The sequence below is a fragment of the Procambarus clarkii genome, chromosome 24, assembly GCF_040958095.1.
Source record: "Procambarus clarkii isolate CNS0578487 chromosome 24, FALCON_Pclarkii_2.0, whole genome shotgun sequence".
In the NCBI taxonomy this organism is placed as follows: Eukaryota; Metazoa; Arthropoda; class Malacostraca; order Decapoda; family Cambaridae; genus Procambarus; species Procambarus clarkii.
In genome coordinates, this window is record NC_091173.1 from 9455363 (window position 1) to 9474410 (window position 19048).

At 46.0% G+C, this 19048-nt stretch overlaps 1 protein-coding gene across 2 annotated transcripts in view; it reads left to right on the forward strand.

Annotated features, from left to right (window-relative positions):
• LOC123761701 (uncharacterized) overlaps positions 1 to 19048 on the forward strand; it is a 70561-nt gene that overhangs the window by 42869 nt on the left and 8644 nt on the right. For both annotated transcript variants that reach the window (XM_045747811.2, XM_045747812.2), the window contains exon 2: positions 18908 to 18966. In XM_045747811.2, coding sequence (XP_045603767.2) covers positions 18908 to 18966 — 59 coding nt within the window. The remainder of the gene's footprint in view (positions 1 to 18907; positions 18967 to 19048) is intronic.

A 19048-nucleotide genomic window follows, 5' to 3' on the forward strand; every position in this document is an offset into this window, starting at 1 on the left:
TCTTTATTTGGCGTACGACGTGTGAAACCCTCAGCTTGGTATTGTAGTGTGGGAAAGCTTTAACCTTAGTTTAGCCCCAAATTGAAAACATTGCGTTTTCTTTGATTACTCACTCTTTTTTTTTTTTTTTTTTGTTGCCGTTCACGTTTTCTGACCGTACATGTTTTGTGAGGTGTTAGTGGGGGTAACTCTGGTATATAGCGGCTGGTCTCTTGCTCTCTTGAATGTTACATGTTACAGCCCCGCTCCTGTGCCAGGTAAGTCCACTACGGGCTCACCATAGCCCGTTCTACTTGGAACTTTTTGTTCCCAGTAGCTGAATCTATAACAACAACAACAACATGCTCTCTTGAGGGGCTCCTATGACGGGCTCACCATAGGCCGTGCTACATGGACATTTCGTTCTGAATAGCTAAATCTAAAACAACAACAACAACATGCTCTCTTGAGACAGTCGCCAATGCACTAAATTCCATCTATATTCTTATTAGTTGCGGTTATCTATGTTTAAGGCCGGGTGGAGTAACGTGAAGGCGTAAGAATGACCTGTGTGTCTTTAAAATGTGGCTCGAATGACTGACAGTCCGAACACCGGTGTTCGGACTCTGACATCAACACCGATGTTGATGCTCTGGCTCTTTGGTCCCGCCTCTCAACTGATGTACAGAATCCTAAGCCTACTGGGCTCTATCATATCTACATTTGAAACTGTGTATGGAGTCAGCCTCCACCACATCACTGCCTAGTGCATTCCATCTATTAACTTCTCTGACACTGAAAAAGTTCTTTCTAACGTCCCTGTGGCTCATGTGGGTACTCACCTGTGTCCCTTTGTTCACCTACAGTCTTAAACAGTTTATCCTTTTCAAGCCTGTCAATTCCTCTGAGATTTTTGTAGGTAGTGATCAAGTCTCCCCTTACTCTTCTGTTTTCCAGTGTCGTGAGGTGCATTTCCCGCAGCCTTTCCTCGTAATTCATGCCTCTTAGTTCTGGGACTAGCCTAGTGGCATACCTCTGAACTTTTTCCAGCTTCGTCTTGCGCTTGACAAGGTACGGGCTCCATGCTGGGGCCGCATACTCCAGGATTGGTCTTACATATGTGGTATACAAGGTTCTGAATGATTCCTTACACAGGTTCCTGAAGGCAGTTCTGATGTTAGCCAGCCTTGCATACGCCGCAGATGTTATTATTTATATGTGGGCTTCAGGAGACAGGTTTAATGTGATATCAACTCCTAGATCTTTCTCTCTGTCCGTTTCATGAAGGACTTCATATCCCATTCTGTATCCTGTGTCTGGCCTCCGGTTTCCACCGCCTAGTTTCATTACCTTACATTTACTCGGGTCGAACTTTAGCAGCCATTTGTTGGACCATTCATTCAGTCTGTCTAGGTCATCTTGTAGCCTCATACTATCATCCTCTGTTTGAATCCTCCTCATAATTTTTGCATCATCAGCAAACAATGAGAGGAACGATTCTACACCCTCTGGAAGATCGTTTACATATATCAGAAACAGTATAGGTCCAAGGACTGAACCCTGTGGTACTCCACTGGTGACGTCTCGCCAATATGAGACCTCACAGTGACTCGCTGTCTTCTGTTGCTTAGGTACTCCCTTATCCAATGGAGTACCTTCCCTTTCATTCCTGCCTGCATCTCCAGCTTTTGCACTAGTCTCTTGTGTGGTACTGTATCAAAGGCTTTCTGGCAATCCAAAAATTTATGTGTGTGTGTGTGTGTGTGTGTTTGTGTGTTAAAAATAGTAGTAATTAGTAACAGTTGATTGATTGACAGTTGAGAGGTGGGCCAAAAGAGCAGAGCTCAATTGTGTGAACTAGGTGAACACACATAGAAGACCTGGGGTTGATATCACGCCAAACCTGTCCCCTGAAACCCATATCAAGAGGATAACATCAGCGGCAAATGCCAGGCTGGCCAACATAAGAACGGCCTTTAGAAACTTCTGTAAAAAAATCATTCAGAACCATGTATACCACATATGTCAGACCAATCCTGGAGTATGCAGCTCCAGCATGGAGTCCATATCTCGTCAAGCATAAGACTAAACTGGAGAAGGTTCAAAGGTTTGCCACCAGACTAGTACCTGAACTGAGGGGCATGAGTTACAAGGAGAGACTACGGGAATTAAACCTCACGTCGCTGGAAGACAGAAAAGTTAGAGGGGACATGATCACCACATACAAGATTCTCAAAGGAATCGATAGGGTAGATAAAGACAGATTATTTATCACATGGGACACACGCACTAGGGGGCACAGGTGGAAATTAAGTGCCCAAATTAGCCATAGCGACATTAGAAAGATATTTTAGTGTCAGAGTAGTTAGTAAATGGTATGAATTAGTCAGTGATGTGGTGGAGGCTGACTCCATACACAGTTTAAAGTGTATATATGACAGAGCCCAATAGGCTCAGGAATCTGTACATCAGTTGATTGACAGTTGAGAGGCGGGACCAAAGAGCCAGAGCTCAACTGCCGTAACACACATGGTGTATGTGTGTGTGTGTGTGTGTGTGTGTGAAACGACTAATGGTTGAAGATGAGAGGCTTAAGAAATAGGGTTCGACCCTTCACAGCACATTTAGGTAACTGTTCACACCCGTCCACAATGGTTCAGTTTAGGCTGGTGTTGGGCTTAAAGGCCCATAGCAGCCTTAGCAGAGTTATTAAGACCTAATAACTTGTAGACGGTTAACACGAAATAACCAGCCGAGGCTAAGACCGGTGACACCGAGAAGTGACGTAAGCCTCCCGGTGTATATACACCACCGGGAAGCTGGGTACTGGTGCGGGTGAATATATCCCTGAAGCGTCGCCACGTGAACACATTCCTGTGAGCGGGGCGCCCTTGGGACCCGGCGCCCTTGTCCTGCGAGGTATAGAGCTGTGTAGAGCCACTCTCTACACCACAGGATCACGCGGGATATGGGGTAGATGGGATATGGTTAACGAGGGAGAAGCTATAATGACGGGAGGGCCCCAGGTGAAGAAGGATTGCCTCTGCAGATTGAGATAAAGTAGGATAAGAGGACGCAGGTGGAAGCTGGAAAGGCTTACGAGTCAAAGAGACGTAAGAACTCGTACCCTGTCCGGGTGGTCGGCAAGTGGAATACAGTGCAAGAAGAAGTTGTGGAAGCCACCTCCATCCACAACTTTAAGACCAGATCTGATTAAGATTTTGAACGTCAAAATAGATGTAATGCAACAGGTACAACAAGGCCATTAGGCGGGGCATGAAGAGTTACAACTCACTCCCCCTTCCCCCCCCCCCAATCCGTAGACACTGTTGGGTTAGATTAGCACCCCCAACACTCCCCCCCCTCCCCCCCACACACCTACCTTACCTTGAGGTTACCTTGAGGTGCTTCCGGGGCTTAGCGTCCCCGCGGCCCGGTCGTCGACCATGCCTCCTGGTTGCTGGACTGATCAACCAGGCTGTTGGACGCAGCTGCTCGCAGCCTGACGTATGAGTCACAGCCTGGTTGATCAGGTATCCTTTGGATACCACACACACACCACACACCAGAAACTCTGTATGGAGTCGGTCTCCGCCACATTACTGCCTAGCCATTTATTAACTACTCTGACACTGAATAAGTTATTTCTAAATGTCTCTTTGGCTCATATTGGTACTCAGTTTCCACCTGTGTTCCCTTTTCCTAGTACCACCCGCGTTAAAAGGTCTCTCTTTATCTAACGTATTAGATAAACAATCGACTTGAGAATGGTCCAGGACGGACCGAAACGTCGTCGTCCCTTCAACTTTTAGTGTGTGGTCTGGTCAACTCTAACGTATTAATTCCAATGAGAATTTTGTATGTGGTAATCATGTCTTCCCTATCTCTCTTTATTTCCAGCGACGTGAGGTTCAATTCACATAGCCTTTCCTCGTAACGCATACCTCGTAGTTCTGGAACTAGTCTGATGGTTATCTTGAGGTTATCTTGAGATGATTTCGGGGCTTAGCGTCCTCGCGGCCCGGTCCTCGACCAGGACTACTTTTTGTTACGCTCCCCCAGGAAGCTGTCTAACTCCCAGGTACCTATTTACGTAGGTACGTAACAGCTGTCTAACTCCCAGGTACCTATTTACTGCTAGGTAACAGAGACATCAGGGTGAAAGAAACTCTACCCATTTGATGCCCCCTCCACCGGGGATCAACCCGGAACCTCAGGACTACGAATTCGAAGCGCTGTCCACTCAGCTGTCAGGCTCATACCCTTCAACTTTCCCCAACTATTGACTAGATACAAACGTCATGCTGGAGCCGCATACTCCAAGATTGGTCTGACATACGTCATATACAAGGTGCTTAATAGTCTTTACATAAGTTTCTAAAGGCAGTTCTGATGTTAGCCAGTCACGCATATGCCGCTGATGATATCCTTTTAATGTGGGCTTCAGGAGACAGGTTTAGTGTGATATAAACTCCTAGATCCTTCTCTTTGTCAATTTCGTGGAGGACTTCGTCTCCCATTTGGTACCTTGAGCCAGATTCACGAAGCAGTTACGCAAGCACTTACGAACCTGTACATCTTTTCAGAATCTTTGGCGGCTTTGTTTACAATTATTAAACAGTTAATGAGCTCCGAAGCACCAGGAGGCTGTTTATAACAATAATAACAGTTGATTGGGAAGTTTTCATGATTTTAAACTGTTTAATAACCAAAGCTGTCAAAGATTGATGAAAGACGTATACGTTCGTAAGTACTTGCGTAACTCCTTCGTGAATCTGGTCCCTTGTGTCTGGCCTGTTCCCTCCACCTGGCATCATTACATTTACTTGAGTTAACATCCAGCAGTCATTTCTTGGACCATACTTTGCCCAGACCATCTTGTAGCCTCTTGTCTTCCTCTGTTTCAGTCTCATAATGTATGCATCATCAGTAAGCTGTGAGAGGAATGAGTCTCTTCCCATTGGAGGATTGTTTGGTTATATGAGAAACCGGATAGGCCCAAAACCTGAGCCCTGTGAGACTCCACTGGTGACTTCTCGCCTTCTGAGATAGCCCCCCCCCCCTTTCACAGTAACTCGCTGTCTTCTGTTGTTTAGGTACTCTTTATCCACTGGAGTACCTTCCCTGTCACTCCTGCCTGCTTCTCTAACTTGTGCACTAGTGTCCTGTGTGCGTATGTGTGTGTGTCCTCACCTTGATGTGCTTGCAGGGTCGGGTTTGGCCCCGCCTTCCGAACGTTCTTAAATTAATGCAATGACTAATTTCTCACGCTTTTATCATATTTACATTTAAAACTTTGAATCGAATTAGCTTCAACAACTTCTACGTCTAACCTGTTACATTTATTGACAACTCTGACGCCGAAAAAGTTATTGCTGACGTCTCTGTGACGTCATTTGCGTCTCGAGTTTCCATCTATGATCCCTCGTTGTGCTGTTCCTAACTTTGATAAAATGCTGTTTTGTCTGCCTTATCAAGCTGATCCCTTCCCAGTGCCATATAGTCGTAATAGCTTTGGGCTTTCCCCTGATAATTCCCTCCCTCCTTTGCCTTATCAATTTTCCTTAGAATCATATAGTATGTTGTTATCGCATTTCCCGCCCATTTTCCTTCCCTCCAGTGTTGTAAGGTCCAGTTCTGTCTTTCATCATGTCTTAAACCCTTCAGCTCGGGAATGAGTCTTGTTGCATATCTCTGGGCCTTTTCCAGTTTCTCCCCGTCCTTTTTTTCAGGTAAGTGTTCCATGCCTCTTCAAGTGCGGGGACTCACTTTCGCTCTATATAGGGGCCCGGAAAGCCCCTTTTGTCCAAATTTCTGAAGGATACCTTGCTCTTGGCCAGTATGCCACATGCAGCTGTTGTTATTCTGCTAATGTGGGCTTCTGGCGTCAGATTTGGGGCTATGTCTACTCCCAGATTTTTATTCTTTAGTAATCGAAGAATCGATCTTCCCTTCATCCTCTACTGGTACGCAGGCCCGTGTGGTGTTGATGGTGGTCGCAAGTTGTGTTGGCGTGGTGGTAGGGGCTCAGGGTCACCAGCAGCCCTGGGTGCCAGCGTCGTGGACGTGGCTCTGTGGCCCTCAGGCTGTCATCCCTGTGTGTGTGAGAGAGGGAGAGGAGGAGGGGGGAGGGAAGGTAAGGCTGAGCCGGAGAGATTACCTTTACGCTATTCTTGGGCCATTGAGGCTCAGGAAGCCGTGTGTTGGCCGGATAAGAATGGCCTGGTGGTTGGCTGTTGTATGTCACTCTGAATGGGTGTATATAAAAGGGGTGAAGGAACCATTTCCCGCCCTATTACCCTTCACCACCACCACCCACCCACCCACCCTCTCTCTCCCTCCCTTCCTCTCTCCCTCCCTCCCTCCCTCCCTTCCCCCCCCCCACGTCGGCGTCGTATCGGGCACTTCTCGTACCAGGCGAAGGGTGGTACAGGGAATGGAGGAGGACTCGACACCCCTTCCCCGCCGGCGGCTCCCGGGGCGCTGGACACGTCGACGATGAAAGGGCGCCAAATCTCGACGTACCCCCCATCTGCCCCCACCACCTCCCCCCTCCCCCCAACCCTCTTGTAACAGCTCAGGGGATACTCATGCCCGGATACTCGGTATACATGCACTCTCAGAGTTTACTTTGGTCCTAGACAATGTTTCGAACACAGGTATACATAGAGGTTGGTCAAGAAGCCGTTGGGATGACCTTAACGAGCCTCGAGAGGCTGGTTAACTTGGACAGTCAAAGACTCCGAGAAACAATGGGAAATAAACACCACCAAAGAAAAAATACAAATAATTCACATTGCCCAAAGAATTCCAGATCCCATTATCCTTGTCAACCACCCACTACAACATCCGGTTGAAAGCAGAATACTGGGACTCGAGATCAATAGAACAGGAATCAAAATTCACTTAAATGACAGAATAAACAAAGCAAAAACCAGCCACAGGCAAACCGAGATGATTCCATAACCTCGGCAAGGTTACAGCAACATACAACATACAGCAACACTTATGTAAGTCTCTAGTCTGTCCGCTACGTGAATGTTCTCCAGTACCGCTACATGCCTTCAAGAAAATCAACATGGGGGGGGGGAAACTGGCAAGCAGTGTATCCCAAGGCACTAAGAGGAGCAGCAAAACACCGTCCTAACTGACCAAACAATTCACGAACTCCACAAATCCCGGAACACACAACCACTGAACCTCAAACTACAAAACCCAAACCACCAGGGTGTGGAACACGATCGAAATGATTGAAGACCTAATACTAGAAAGTTTACCCCCACTCCCCCCATACACCTGGAACATAAAGGGAACCCCCCACCCCCACCCCCACCCCAGCCTCACAACTGGAGCTGACCCCCCCCCCCCTACCAGAATGAGACACATAGTCAAGGCCACTCACAGGAAGCAGAACCTGTAGTACTCAACCTCAGGCACAAAACCACTTGGGTTGGATGCTGGGAGAGAGAGAGAGAGAGAGGGAGAGAGAGAGAGAGAGAGAGAGAGAGAGAGAGAGAGAGGGAGAGAGAGAGAGAGAGAGAGGGAGAGAGAGAGAGAGAGAGGGAGAGAGAGAGAGAGAGAGAGAGAGAGGGAGAGAGAGAGAGAGAGGGAGAGAGAGAGAGAGAGAGGGAGAGAGAGAGAGAGAGAGAGAGAGAGGGAGAGAGAGAGGGAGAGAGAGAGAGAGAGACTGAAGGTCTGGCTAGTACTAATCTAAAATAAACGAGTCTATATAATCAACACACAAATCACAATAGCGTGATGCATCAATGAACAAAGGTTAAGGCAGCGTCTGGGATGCTCACAGACGTAGGTTCGAATCCTCGTCACGGCCCTTGTGGATTTGTTCTATATAATCAAATTACTAGATAAGAGTTGTGTACAGTGGACACTCTCCCGCCGGTGAAACATGTGTCACCGGGGAGCACAGTGTTCTCATCATTGTCACCGCTGGTGGACCAGGCTTGCCTGGGGGCCGGCGAACACGTGTTCCACGCCTTCACCGCAGGCTTAAGTAACCACTAACTTTTACCCGTATAAACAATATACTAATACAAACTTGATATAACAATAATAATATACAAAATAATTTAAGCAATAATAATGCTAATAATAACAGTATTTTATTTATTTTGTATTTATTTTTATAACAATATTTATTCATTATATGTAAAAATGGTGGTGGAAGATGAGGCGATGGAAGGGCCATGTGGGCCACCCCACCTGGCCTGAGGCGGCCATGTTGGCCTCCCCCGGGCTCCTTCACCACTACGTCAGCTAGGCGGCGTATGGGCCACGCGCACCTAACTCAAGGGCAATTAATGGCACTAATACCTGCTCCTGATTGCCCCCGCAACTGCATTGTTCCACTGGCAATCGTGCGCCTGCAAGTACAATGTTCTCAATTTTCAGGATCGTTGTCGTGGCATCCTCTGTAACCTTTTGAATATCCTGCGACACAGTTGAGGCTCCATGGCCTTCCCGGCTTTGTGCCTTCTTTAGAATTACTCATTTCCCTCCATACTTAGTTTGTTTGTCCTCCAGCTTGTTTAATTAAGGCCCCCATGTCCGTCGGGTGGGCGGGGTTGTCACACAGTGGGTTCAGGAGCTGAAACTGTGTTTTGTTTCAGCTTTGCTGTTTAATTTTGTGTTGGATAGGTTTCACACGGCTGTAATTCATGGTTTGTATAACGTTACGAAAGTTGTGATCTAGTTATACTATGCAGTCCTGGTCGAAGACCGGGACACGGGGACGCAAAGCCCCGAAATCATCGCAAGGTAACCTGGAAATGCTATCCCCCGTTTTCAAAAAAAGGAGAAAGAGCTCAGAAGAAAGTCAGCGAGGTCACACTGTGACCTCGCATATCTGACAGCTCCCCGAGACAATCCTGAGAGAGGGAATCATTCATCATCTCACTGTATACAATCTAATCAAATCCACTCAACGTGGTTTTCTTAACAGTAAATCCTGCCTTACAAACCTGGTCACATTTCTGGAGAAGGTAACCAGCTATTCAAACAAAGGACTTCCAGTAGATGAAGAATACATGGACTTTAGTAAAGCTTTTGATAAAGTACCACATGACAAACTGGCAAGGAACATTTTACAAGCACACGGAATAAATGGTAGAATACCAAAATCGATAAAACAATGGTTAAAACGAAGAGAAAGAGTCGTCCTCAGCTGAAATTAATCTCACTGAAACTAATCTGACTGGAGAAATGCGGTGAATGGGGTACATAACCTGGACGTGACAGGGCTGATATCGAAACTTTTAAAATATTGAACATTTTGGAGGATATTGATCCAGACAACTTCTTCAAAAGGCCATTATACAACACGAACAAGGAGCAACAGTTTCAAACTCAACAAGCCACAATGTAGGACAGAAAAGAGGAGACAAAAAGGGCTCTATATATATAATCGCAATGACTTGGCGCTTTTCTCCTAACAGTTCCATTTCCTTTTGGGAAGGTGAGGCTTCATCTGCACTTCGTCTACGAGTGAAGATGGAGACTTGTTGTGAGCGAAGGTTACTAGAACCTGGTCGTTATGGAGTTCGCAGATTAACCTTTCACTACTATACACCGATGATCGAAGTTATTGCGATGTCTGGTGGCCTCCATCAGCGTTCTGAAAGACTTGGGGGGGGGGGTCAACAACGGCATCTAGTCCGCCTCCTGACGAAGGTGGTCCGCCTCCTGACGAAGAGCATAGGTTAGCCAGTACCTGAAAGACCCTTCCCCTGAGGTCCGCCTCACAGCTTCGCTACAATTACCCGTGTTTCTTCGGTCTAAACTTTCTGCGGGTTCTTAATTTTCTGCTTAACGTTAATAATTCATTAAATATACGATCAATATGGTTCAAAAATCATATTGCAAATTTAGCTTAAATTGGTTAAATTTTAGCTTAAATTGGTTAAATTTTAGCTTAAATTGGTTAAATTTTAGCTTAAATTGGTTAAATTTTAGCTTAAATTTTAGTTTAATTTTAGCTTAAAGCCCCGCACATGTTCTCAGCTTAATGTGGTTCCGGGGACGAGCATTAACTCATGCTTTACCGCAGGGGTCCAGGGAAAGCTTTACCGCAGGGGTCCAGGGAAAGCTTTACCGCAGAGGTCCAGGGAGAGCTTTACCGCAGGGGTCCAGGGAGAGCTTTACCGCAGGGATCCAGGGAGAGCTTTACCGCAGGGGTCCAGGGAAAGCTTTACCGCAGAGGTCCAGGGAGAGCTTTACCGCAAGGGTCCAGGGAGAGCTTTACCGCAGAGGTCCAGGGAGAGCTTTACCGCAGGGGTCCAGGGAAAGCTTTACCGCAGGGATCCAGGGAGAGCTTTACCGCAGGGGTCCAGGGAAAGCTTTACCGCAGGGGTCCAGGGAAAGCTTTACCGCAGGGGTCCAGGGAGAGCTTTACCGCAGGGGTCCAGGGAAAGCTTTACCGCAGGGGTCCAGGGAAAGCTTTACCGCAGGGGTCCAGGGAGAGCTTTACCGCAGGGGTCCAGGGAAAGCTTTACCGCAGGGGTCCAGGGAAAGCTTTACCGCAGGGGTCCAGGGAAAGCTTTACCGCAGGGATCCAGGGAGAGCTTTACCGCAGGGGTCCAGGGAGAGCTTTACCGCAGGGGGTCCAGGGAGAGCTTTTCCGCAGGGGGTCCAGGGAGAGCTTTACCGCAGGGGGTCCAGGGAGAGCTTTTCCGCAGGGGGTCCAGGGAAAGCTTTACCGCAGGGGTCCAGGGTAGGCTCGTATCCCAGCTCCTTGTCTGTACTCATATGGAAGCTGTGTGTTGATGTTGCTGCCAGAGATGACAACTTTATTATGCTTCCCATACTTAACCTGTGAGCGGTAGTTTGTATATTATGGTACAATCATGCGGGGTTGGCTTCCACATGGCCGTAACACTTGCTGGGAGCCACCATTATCGGTGTTGTTCCATCGGGAACACATTCCTTAAGTATCAAAAGAAGGCACCCAAACCGGGAAGACCTTAAATCTGTCTTTGAAATACCTGTCATAGCTGTTTTGTTCGTCCGTTGGGAGGGGGGGGGGAGAATAGTGTTTGTTAAGTTGACCGTTTGTCGCTGCCATCGAAATGTTCGAGCACTAATTGACTAGTATTATCGGCGTCAAAATAAAGTGTGTGTGATATTTATCATTACATAAGGATAGTGATCGCGGATAAGCTTGCCTCTCCACCAATCACGGCGTCCTTGGGGGTGCGGGGTGATCATTGCCAAACACTTCCAGATACCACCACCATCCCTTGTCTTACTACAGTATTTGAATGCTTAAAACATAATAAAAGTTGCCGAATATTATTCATTAAGACAGATACATGCTTTAAATGTGATGGTAAAGACTTTGAGAAGTCAGGAAGAGGTCTGGAGGGTAAGGGGGCAGTGTTGCCAGCGATGGAGTCCCTGGTCCAGGCCAGCAGGCGGGGCAGCTGGAAGGAGTGTTTTTCCCGCCTGGAATCAGATCAGCACTGTGAGCGCCACTGACAAGAGGCGTCCTCGTCATAACTTATATTTCGGCAGCCTATAGGTTGTCAAAAGTGCGCTGACTTCGAACTGGCAGGCTAGGCACTGCTGAACCCTGCAAGACGTTATAAGTTATTACTGGCATTCCTGCGGAAAACATTTGTTTGGGAATTGTCTTCATTATGCAAATTTCACAAGACAATTCAGCCAATGAGGTTTCAGTAAGATGCGGATGATATTATCAAGCTGTAAGTGCGCATGATCTTGACCATCGAGCCGTTTGGTATAGTTGTAGTAAAGTGGTGGAATATACTGGAGGCGAGATGCAACTGGATCAGATTCTGAGTGCTGCCGTGGCGGCTGTCAACGTCGAGGAGTTGCAAGTGCCTTCCCCTGGAGTGCCTCAGTACTCACCAACAGCACCAATAGAGGCAAGGCACCAGCCACAGCTCCACACCGATGGCCTTCCTTACGCTCCCGTCAAACTGGAGACGCAAACGGTTGTTGGTAATGGGTATAATGATTCTCAACAGCAACTTGAAAACTTGGACGACAAGACGACCATACAACCCTATACGGATCAGACAGAGGGACTGGCCGACATATCCTTTTTCTCCCTGGACGACGACAACCTCGTCATCACGTCACAACAAGCACTAGAGATGTTTGAGACTCCGGAAGCCCCCAGAGAGCACCAGTACGGGGCCACATATCATGCTCTCACATCCACAGTCAACCCTCCACAGATAAACACTCCACCTCCACTGATAGATATGCAGCAAGTGCCCGTCTGTGGAGAGGTAGCACCTGATATTAAGATGCCTCTCGCTGGGGAAATTCTTCTGTCAGAGCAGGTGCCCCTGTCTAAGCAGGTGCCCCTGTCAGAGCAGGTGCCCCTATCAGAGCAGGTGCCCCTGTCAGAGCAGGACATCTGCCTGACAGAGGCATCAGGGGAGATGCATCTGTCAGGGGAGGTGCCAGCGCCATCCTCCGAAGTAGAGGTTCAGACGACTCCTGAGGTTCCTCAGTATACATCCTTGACACCTGCAACCACCTCGCCATCTTTCTCAACGTCCAGTAGCACGCTGGAGGCCCTCGCAGCTGGGGTGCTGCAGGACACCCCGGGCACTTCTTTGGACGCCACAGTAGACGCCAACGGCCGCTTCGTGGTGCAGGTAGTTGCCCCCGGTATGAACATGACCATCCCTAACCACTTCATGGGAAGCGAGGAGTTGCTAATGACTACACAAACACAACAATACCACGCGGAAAATGTTGACGTTGGCTCCCAGATTCAGCCAGCAACCACCAATGCAACACCCAACCCAAGTTTTCCACACACCGTCAACCCTTCACCCATCAACACTAGGTTTTTCGACTTGGACCATTACGCTGATTCGCTACAGAACAAGTCCCAAGGACAGTTCCAGCAAGTCCAAGAACATATGTCTCGCGAAATTGAAATAAAACCCATTTACGAATCAGTTCAAGAGGACCAGGAGTCGAGCGCAAATCACTCTGATGTGTTGACGGCGCTGAGGGCGTCTATCTTTCGTTCTCGAGCTAAGAAACGTAACAAAGACGACGATTGTCAAGGGAACCCAAAACGCGCTAGAATCCGTGACTATAAACAGCAGAAAGATGATCTCTTGAACCAAGAGCTGTTGGCGTACAACGGATACAGCGGATCAGAGTCAGGTACCAGGACTGAAGATCTTGCTACAGCTACCAGATTCGAAGATCTTGACGTTCGACTTGGCCAAGACAAAGGTTTCCCCTCCAGAACAGAGAGAATCCCCACTGAGGGACTGTTGTGGAGACCTAAGGGCCCATTGCCACCCCATCATGCCGACAACACCCACCTGACGGTGGAGCCCTCAAGACAAGGCGGAGCTGCTGCAAGTGATGACGGTACGGATCCCCTTCAGGTGCAGCTGGTCTACCTCGTCTACCCAATGGACGATGTTGGTAAGCGTTCACCCCCCTTTCCCCTTAGTTTCGTGCACCTGGTAGCTCCATTTGGTATTGAATCCCTCTTGTTGGAGTCTCGCGTGTATTAATAGAGGTGTGCCTCTGTTGACAATAACCTCGAGTATTGTCCAACAGCTGGGTTAAACCCTGGCACTACTCACTTCCACTGCGATGCTTCCTCTCAAGTCTTCTCTTCAGCTGTTCCCACGTCCCCGCTCGCCCGTTGGGTCCTTGTCCTATATTTCATGTGTGTAATAGAGGCGCTGTTATTAATTATTTATTACGTAAACATCTTTCTGCCATTTTATCTTTTAACTCAACGTTTTATGGGACTGACAGGAAAAAGAGAAAATGTTCACAATGAATACCAATAGAACAAGAGAACATAGAGGGAAGCGTGAGTCAGATGAGTCAAAGAGATGTTAGAAAGTTTTATTTTAGCGTAAGAGTAATGGGAACATGGAATGAATTAAAGGAGCAGGTTGGAGAAGCAAACTCCATTCATAATTTTAAAAGTAGATATGATAAGGAAATAGGTCGGGTTTCATTGTATTAGACAACTGGTAGGTAGAAAGGTGGTGTCCAAGAGCTAACGCGAGATCCTACAGCCACGAATACACCAGTACAAATAGGTGACATACACGTTACTAGGCGAGTACACACCTGTGTGAGAGGGGAGGTCTCGTGGCTGAATGGACAGCGCTCTGGGGTCGTAGTCTTAAGGGGCCGGGTTCGATCCCCGGCCAAAGCAGAAACAAATGGGCGGAGTTTCTTTCACCCTGCTATCCCTGTTCACCTAGCAGTAAATATGTACATGGTAGTTAGACAACTGCTACGGGGCGTTCCTGGGTGTGTGTGTGTGTGTGTGTGTGTGTGTGTGTGTGTGTGTGTGTGTGTGTGTGTGTGTGTGTGTGTGTGTGTCAGAGAATCATATGTAGTAGACATAATAGAGCAAAAATAAAATTGGGTAGAAAGGCGGGGTCCAAGAGCTAAAAGCACCTTCCTGCAGATATAAATAGTAAATACGCACAATACACAAAGCTCTTGATCCGCCACTGTAAGCAAATTAAAATTTTGCCTACCCAGGCCTACCAAGGCCTATTGCATATAGACCATTTATTGATACAAGAATTCAAGAACTCTTGTAGCTATATAAATAAAAATGTAAATGTTCGTTTGCTCAAAATCGCTAATCTCCGAAAGTTCTTCACAGATTGCTTTGAAATTTTGACACAACGTTCCATTCGAATACGCGCGTTTTTATATACCTACTATATAGATGCCACACCTGTGACAGGTAAAAACATGTTTTTTTTTTTTAATAGCGCCATCTGTTGCACATAAAAGCAACACACGTTATACTAAATATGTTACGATTCCATTTCAATGTTTCCGATTGCATTGATAAATTGAATTTTCATAAATTTTTATTTTCATTTTGGTTTAATTATTTTGTGTGACATTGGTTGGAATCGAGTTGTGTTGTTTACCATACCGCTCATTTCATGAGTATAGTTTTTTTTTCATTTATTGGTTTTAACTGTTCTTATTTTTCAGTGATGGGAACATCAGATCATTTGATGTTCCCATTTTTATGATGGAAACATCAGATCATTTGGGAACGCATCGGACGAGGGAGTGGGGAATAGTGGAGGACGAGGGGACCGGAGTGGGGAATGGTGGGGAGGAAGAGGAGGGTGGGGGAGTGGGTAATGGTGAGGGGGAAGGATGGGGGAGAGGAGGATAGTGGGGAGGACGAGGGGACGGGGAGTGGAGAATGGTCGGGAGGACAAGGGGACGGGGGAGTGGGGGATGGTGTGGAGGACGAGGGGACGGGGGAGGGGGGAATGGTGGGTAGGACGAGGGGACAGGGGAGTGGGGGATGGTGTGGAGGACGAGGGGACCGGAGTGGGGAATGGTAGGGAGGAAGAGGGGACGGAGGAGGGGATAATGGTGGGGAGGACGAAGGGACAGGAGAGTTAGGGATGGTGTGAAGGACGAGAGGACGGGGGAGGGGGAATGGTGGGGAGGACGAGGGGGGGAGGAATAATGGGAAGGATTAGGAGACGGGGAAGGGGGGGATGGAGGGGAGGACGAGGGGACGGGGAAGGGGGGGATGGAGGGGAGGACGAGGGGACGGGGGAGGATTGCTGAGTCACAGCAACGCGTGGCCGGGTACAGCTAGTGTATAAATAAAAATAACAATATTGCTAATAAGTCATATCTTTTAACTGATGAGTCGACTCCGTAAAAAAACGCAGCGCATTATGAAGGTGTGGGTGAGTAAGCATATAGGTGATGGCAAGTATATAAAGTATAGCAAGGTGATGGCTAAGATCACGGAAAGGAGCAAGGTGATGACTAAGATCACAGGAAGGACGCCCGCGTGTGTGTGTGTGTGTGTGTGTGTGTGTGTGTGTGTGTGTGTGTGTGTGTGTGTGTGTGTGTGTGTGTGTGTGTGTGTGTGTGTGTGTGTGTGTGTGTGAGAGAACATGGATTATGACGTCACTAAGATGCCAGGCAGCACTCAAATAGCCTAGCACATGTCCCTAATACCGCTCAACCTCATAATATTATAGGCTTTATGTATACACTATAATACATATATATAACGTTTCGTTGTGTTATTTCTACGGTGCAAGATCATCCAGAATAGGATATTGGCATGATAAATATAGAGCAACTGGTGTTCCTTGAAGGTTCCGGCCAGCATATCCTACAAGGAAAACTCTGAACAAATTAAACATGGTCCTCGCTTTAAGCGCTGACGAGCTTTACATCGCAATTTTTGAGCAACACACACACGAGGAAAAAGAAAAATGCCTCAGAGAAGTACTTAGAAATGGTAGCATGGAGTGTGGCATAGGAGAAGAGTAAGGAGAGTGGGTGTAGCGGTGGTGGGAAGTAGTGTTGAGTGGGGCGCTGAGTGGCGGTGTTGCTGCGGGCGCTTTGCTTTGTCCTTCTCCAGCATATCTCCAACATACCTGTGATTTAGGCTCATATACATCAAGTGTTGTAAAGTTATTAGGTTAACTAGCGTGTGTTGTGGGGAGAAGGTGAGCTGTCCATCTTGGGAACATATTTGGCAGAATGGGTGAGTATAGTTATCATGTATAGAATGACATTTTGCGTGATTATTGCCTGATAAAACTACTACTTATCGATTATAATTAAACAAATTATAACCTAATGCCGTATCAAATTTATGTACAGTATTTGTTTTAGTGTAGCTTTTTAAATGTAATAATTGATGTAATTATGGTTAAAGTTATTATATTATGGGCCCTCCAGCTAATTTAAATCCACATGTTCAATCGAAAATATTATAATTTTTAGTGAAGTCTACTTTTATCAGTTTGTTGATTGTACAGGATACGCATTTACTCCCGAACTGGAGAATAATGCCAAACTGACAACTAATGTCCGTACCCAGTTGCCATTGCAATAACAATTCTCAAATCAAACTATATACTCACAAGTATTCCCATTTCCTTTGTGGTTTCTAATTAGCAGAAAATATAACAATTCAGATGCTAATACATTGACGTCGACGTCTACTTATTCCGAAAAATGCTGGCAACACAATTATATAAGTGGCATTAGCGAGCTGATAACTGGATTAGATAAGACGATGTCACGCAACACTTGGGCCAGTTGTCCTTCTGGAGGAGTGAGGGGCGCTCTTCACGCTCGTGTATTCGAATATACCTGAAGGAAGTTCATGTATATACACGACAGTGTATTCTGCTGGAGTGATAGCTGGAGGTATTATAATGGTGGTTGTTGCTGTGATTATATAGTTGTATAATGGTAGCGGTTATCTTTAATAGTAGTTATATTCGTCACTTTACCTAATGTTTTTAGTTGAATTTTGTAGAATTCATTGTAGTTTAAAGTAATTGTTATTGTAGATTATTTGAATTCGCTTAAAGAATGCTCAATACTAGGACCAACACTGATAACAGTGTGGCGTCGTATAGATATCCTAGATGTTCAAACCTGCTCCGTCATAGATCTGGTTATCATATAGTGATATATGTGTGGTTAACTGCAGACTGTTTCTTAGTGTAGTTGGTGGCAGCTTTGGGAACTGATATTCTCCAACACACACATATGAGACCCCTGGTGAATAGTCTCTTGTCAAGACCACAGCTGGAGAAACTAAAGGTCTAACAGGAGACTAATCACTGACACATGGCAGAAGGCGTTATCTCTCAGAATGTTTGGTAATATGTTTATTTGTGATGTGTGTCTATGTATGTATTAACACGTACTGAATGGGGTGAGAATAGCTTGAGCTACCTCATCCCTTTGTGTGTATTTTACCTCAATAAACTTATTTCAATTTCAATTGCAGAAGGCACGTAATATTATCACTTAATATTATGGGTAATATGTTTAAGATTAACTATACACACCACGAACCATTCACCATTCAGTTTGTCGTTGTAACTGGCAGAATTAGGCTTGAATATCGTTATTTTTGCAGGCATAATGAAACTCCAAACAGCGGAGATTACAAATGTAAACTCTGTGAGAGATAAAACCTACAACTGAAAAGTGAGTGTCGTTTGACTTGAAGAAAACACGTAACGCCTTTTAACTTCCAGCAGAAAGTAGGCTTACCCGTATATGTTGCCGGGATTTTACTTGCCTAAAAAGCTACTCGTTTAGCATTATTCACAAACATAATTAATTCATATTAGAGCACGTATTAGAACTTGAGCATGTATTTAATGTAACGATATCGTTATGAAACTCCACTGTGGTTTAACCATTCGCACATGACGGACAGGTTTTTCATGAATTGATTGAGATTTGAGAGGCGGGACCTAAGAGCCAAAGCTCAACCCCCCGCAAGCACAACTAGGGTGAGTACGTAATAACCAAATCAATCACCCAGTCAGTCCTGACCTGACAATACAACTGATATGCACCAATACCATTGCGTTTTCAATTATTAGAACAGCAGAGCTCAACTCTGAATTATTAATGTATGCTCTTGCTCCCGCGCTTATTAAGGGAAATTATTCAATCAATATTGACTAGCCTATACATTTGAATTTAGGATATCTAACCCCTTTCACTGTTAAAGCTGCTTAATTATGGCTTTCCATGTTAGTTTAACACCAGGGAATTAATTAAGTGTAGAGGCAGTGTTGAGTACAGGGTCATAGGGAAGATGTCTCCAGGGGTGACTGGGTGTCGCCCATATCTCTCTAGATACACTTAATTTACATCTTGGCCACTTCAGATGATAAATTTCCTTAGCATCTCTCTTTTACGTATGAATCCTATTGATGTTTGTATAATGTTTTGATGTGGACTAAATAATAATTTAGGCTTTAATCGAGTTTATAAAAATACAGTGCAAAATTTGATTTTGAGGTAGTTTAGGTATGAAATGTTTCTTCAAATTAATTGGGCTTTTTAAACGTTAATATTTTTTTTAGCTGTGAACAGCAAATTAATTTGTTTTTCCCCACAGGGAGTCAGAGCCGGAGAATGCCAGCAGAAATCTCATACGGGTACCCAACGTTTAATCAAGTAAGTAAGCCTATTCTCTTCAAGAAAGACCAAATGCTCATTATTCCTCCTCGTTAATCAAGACAAGAACAAATTTTCTCCT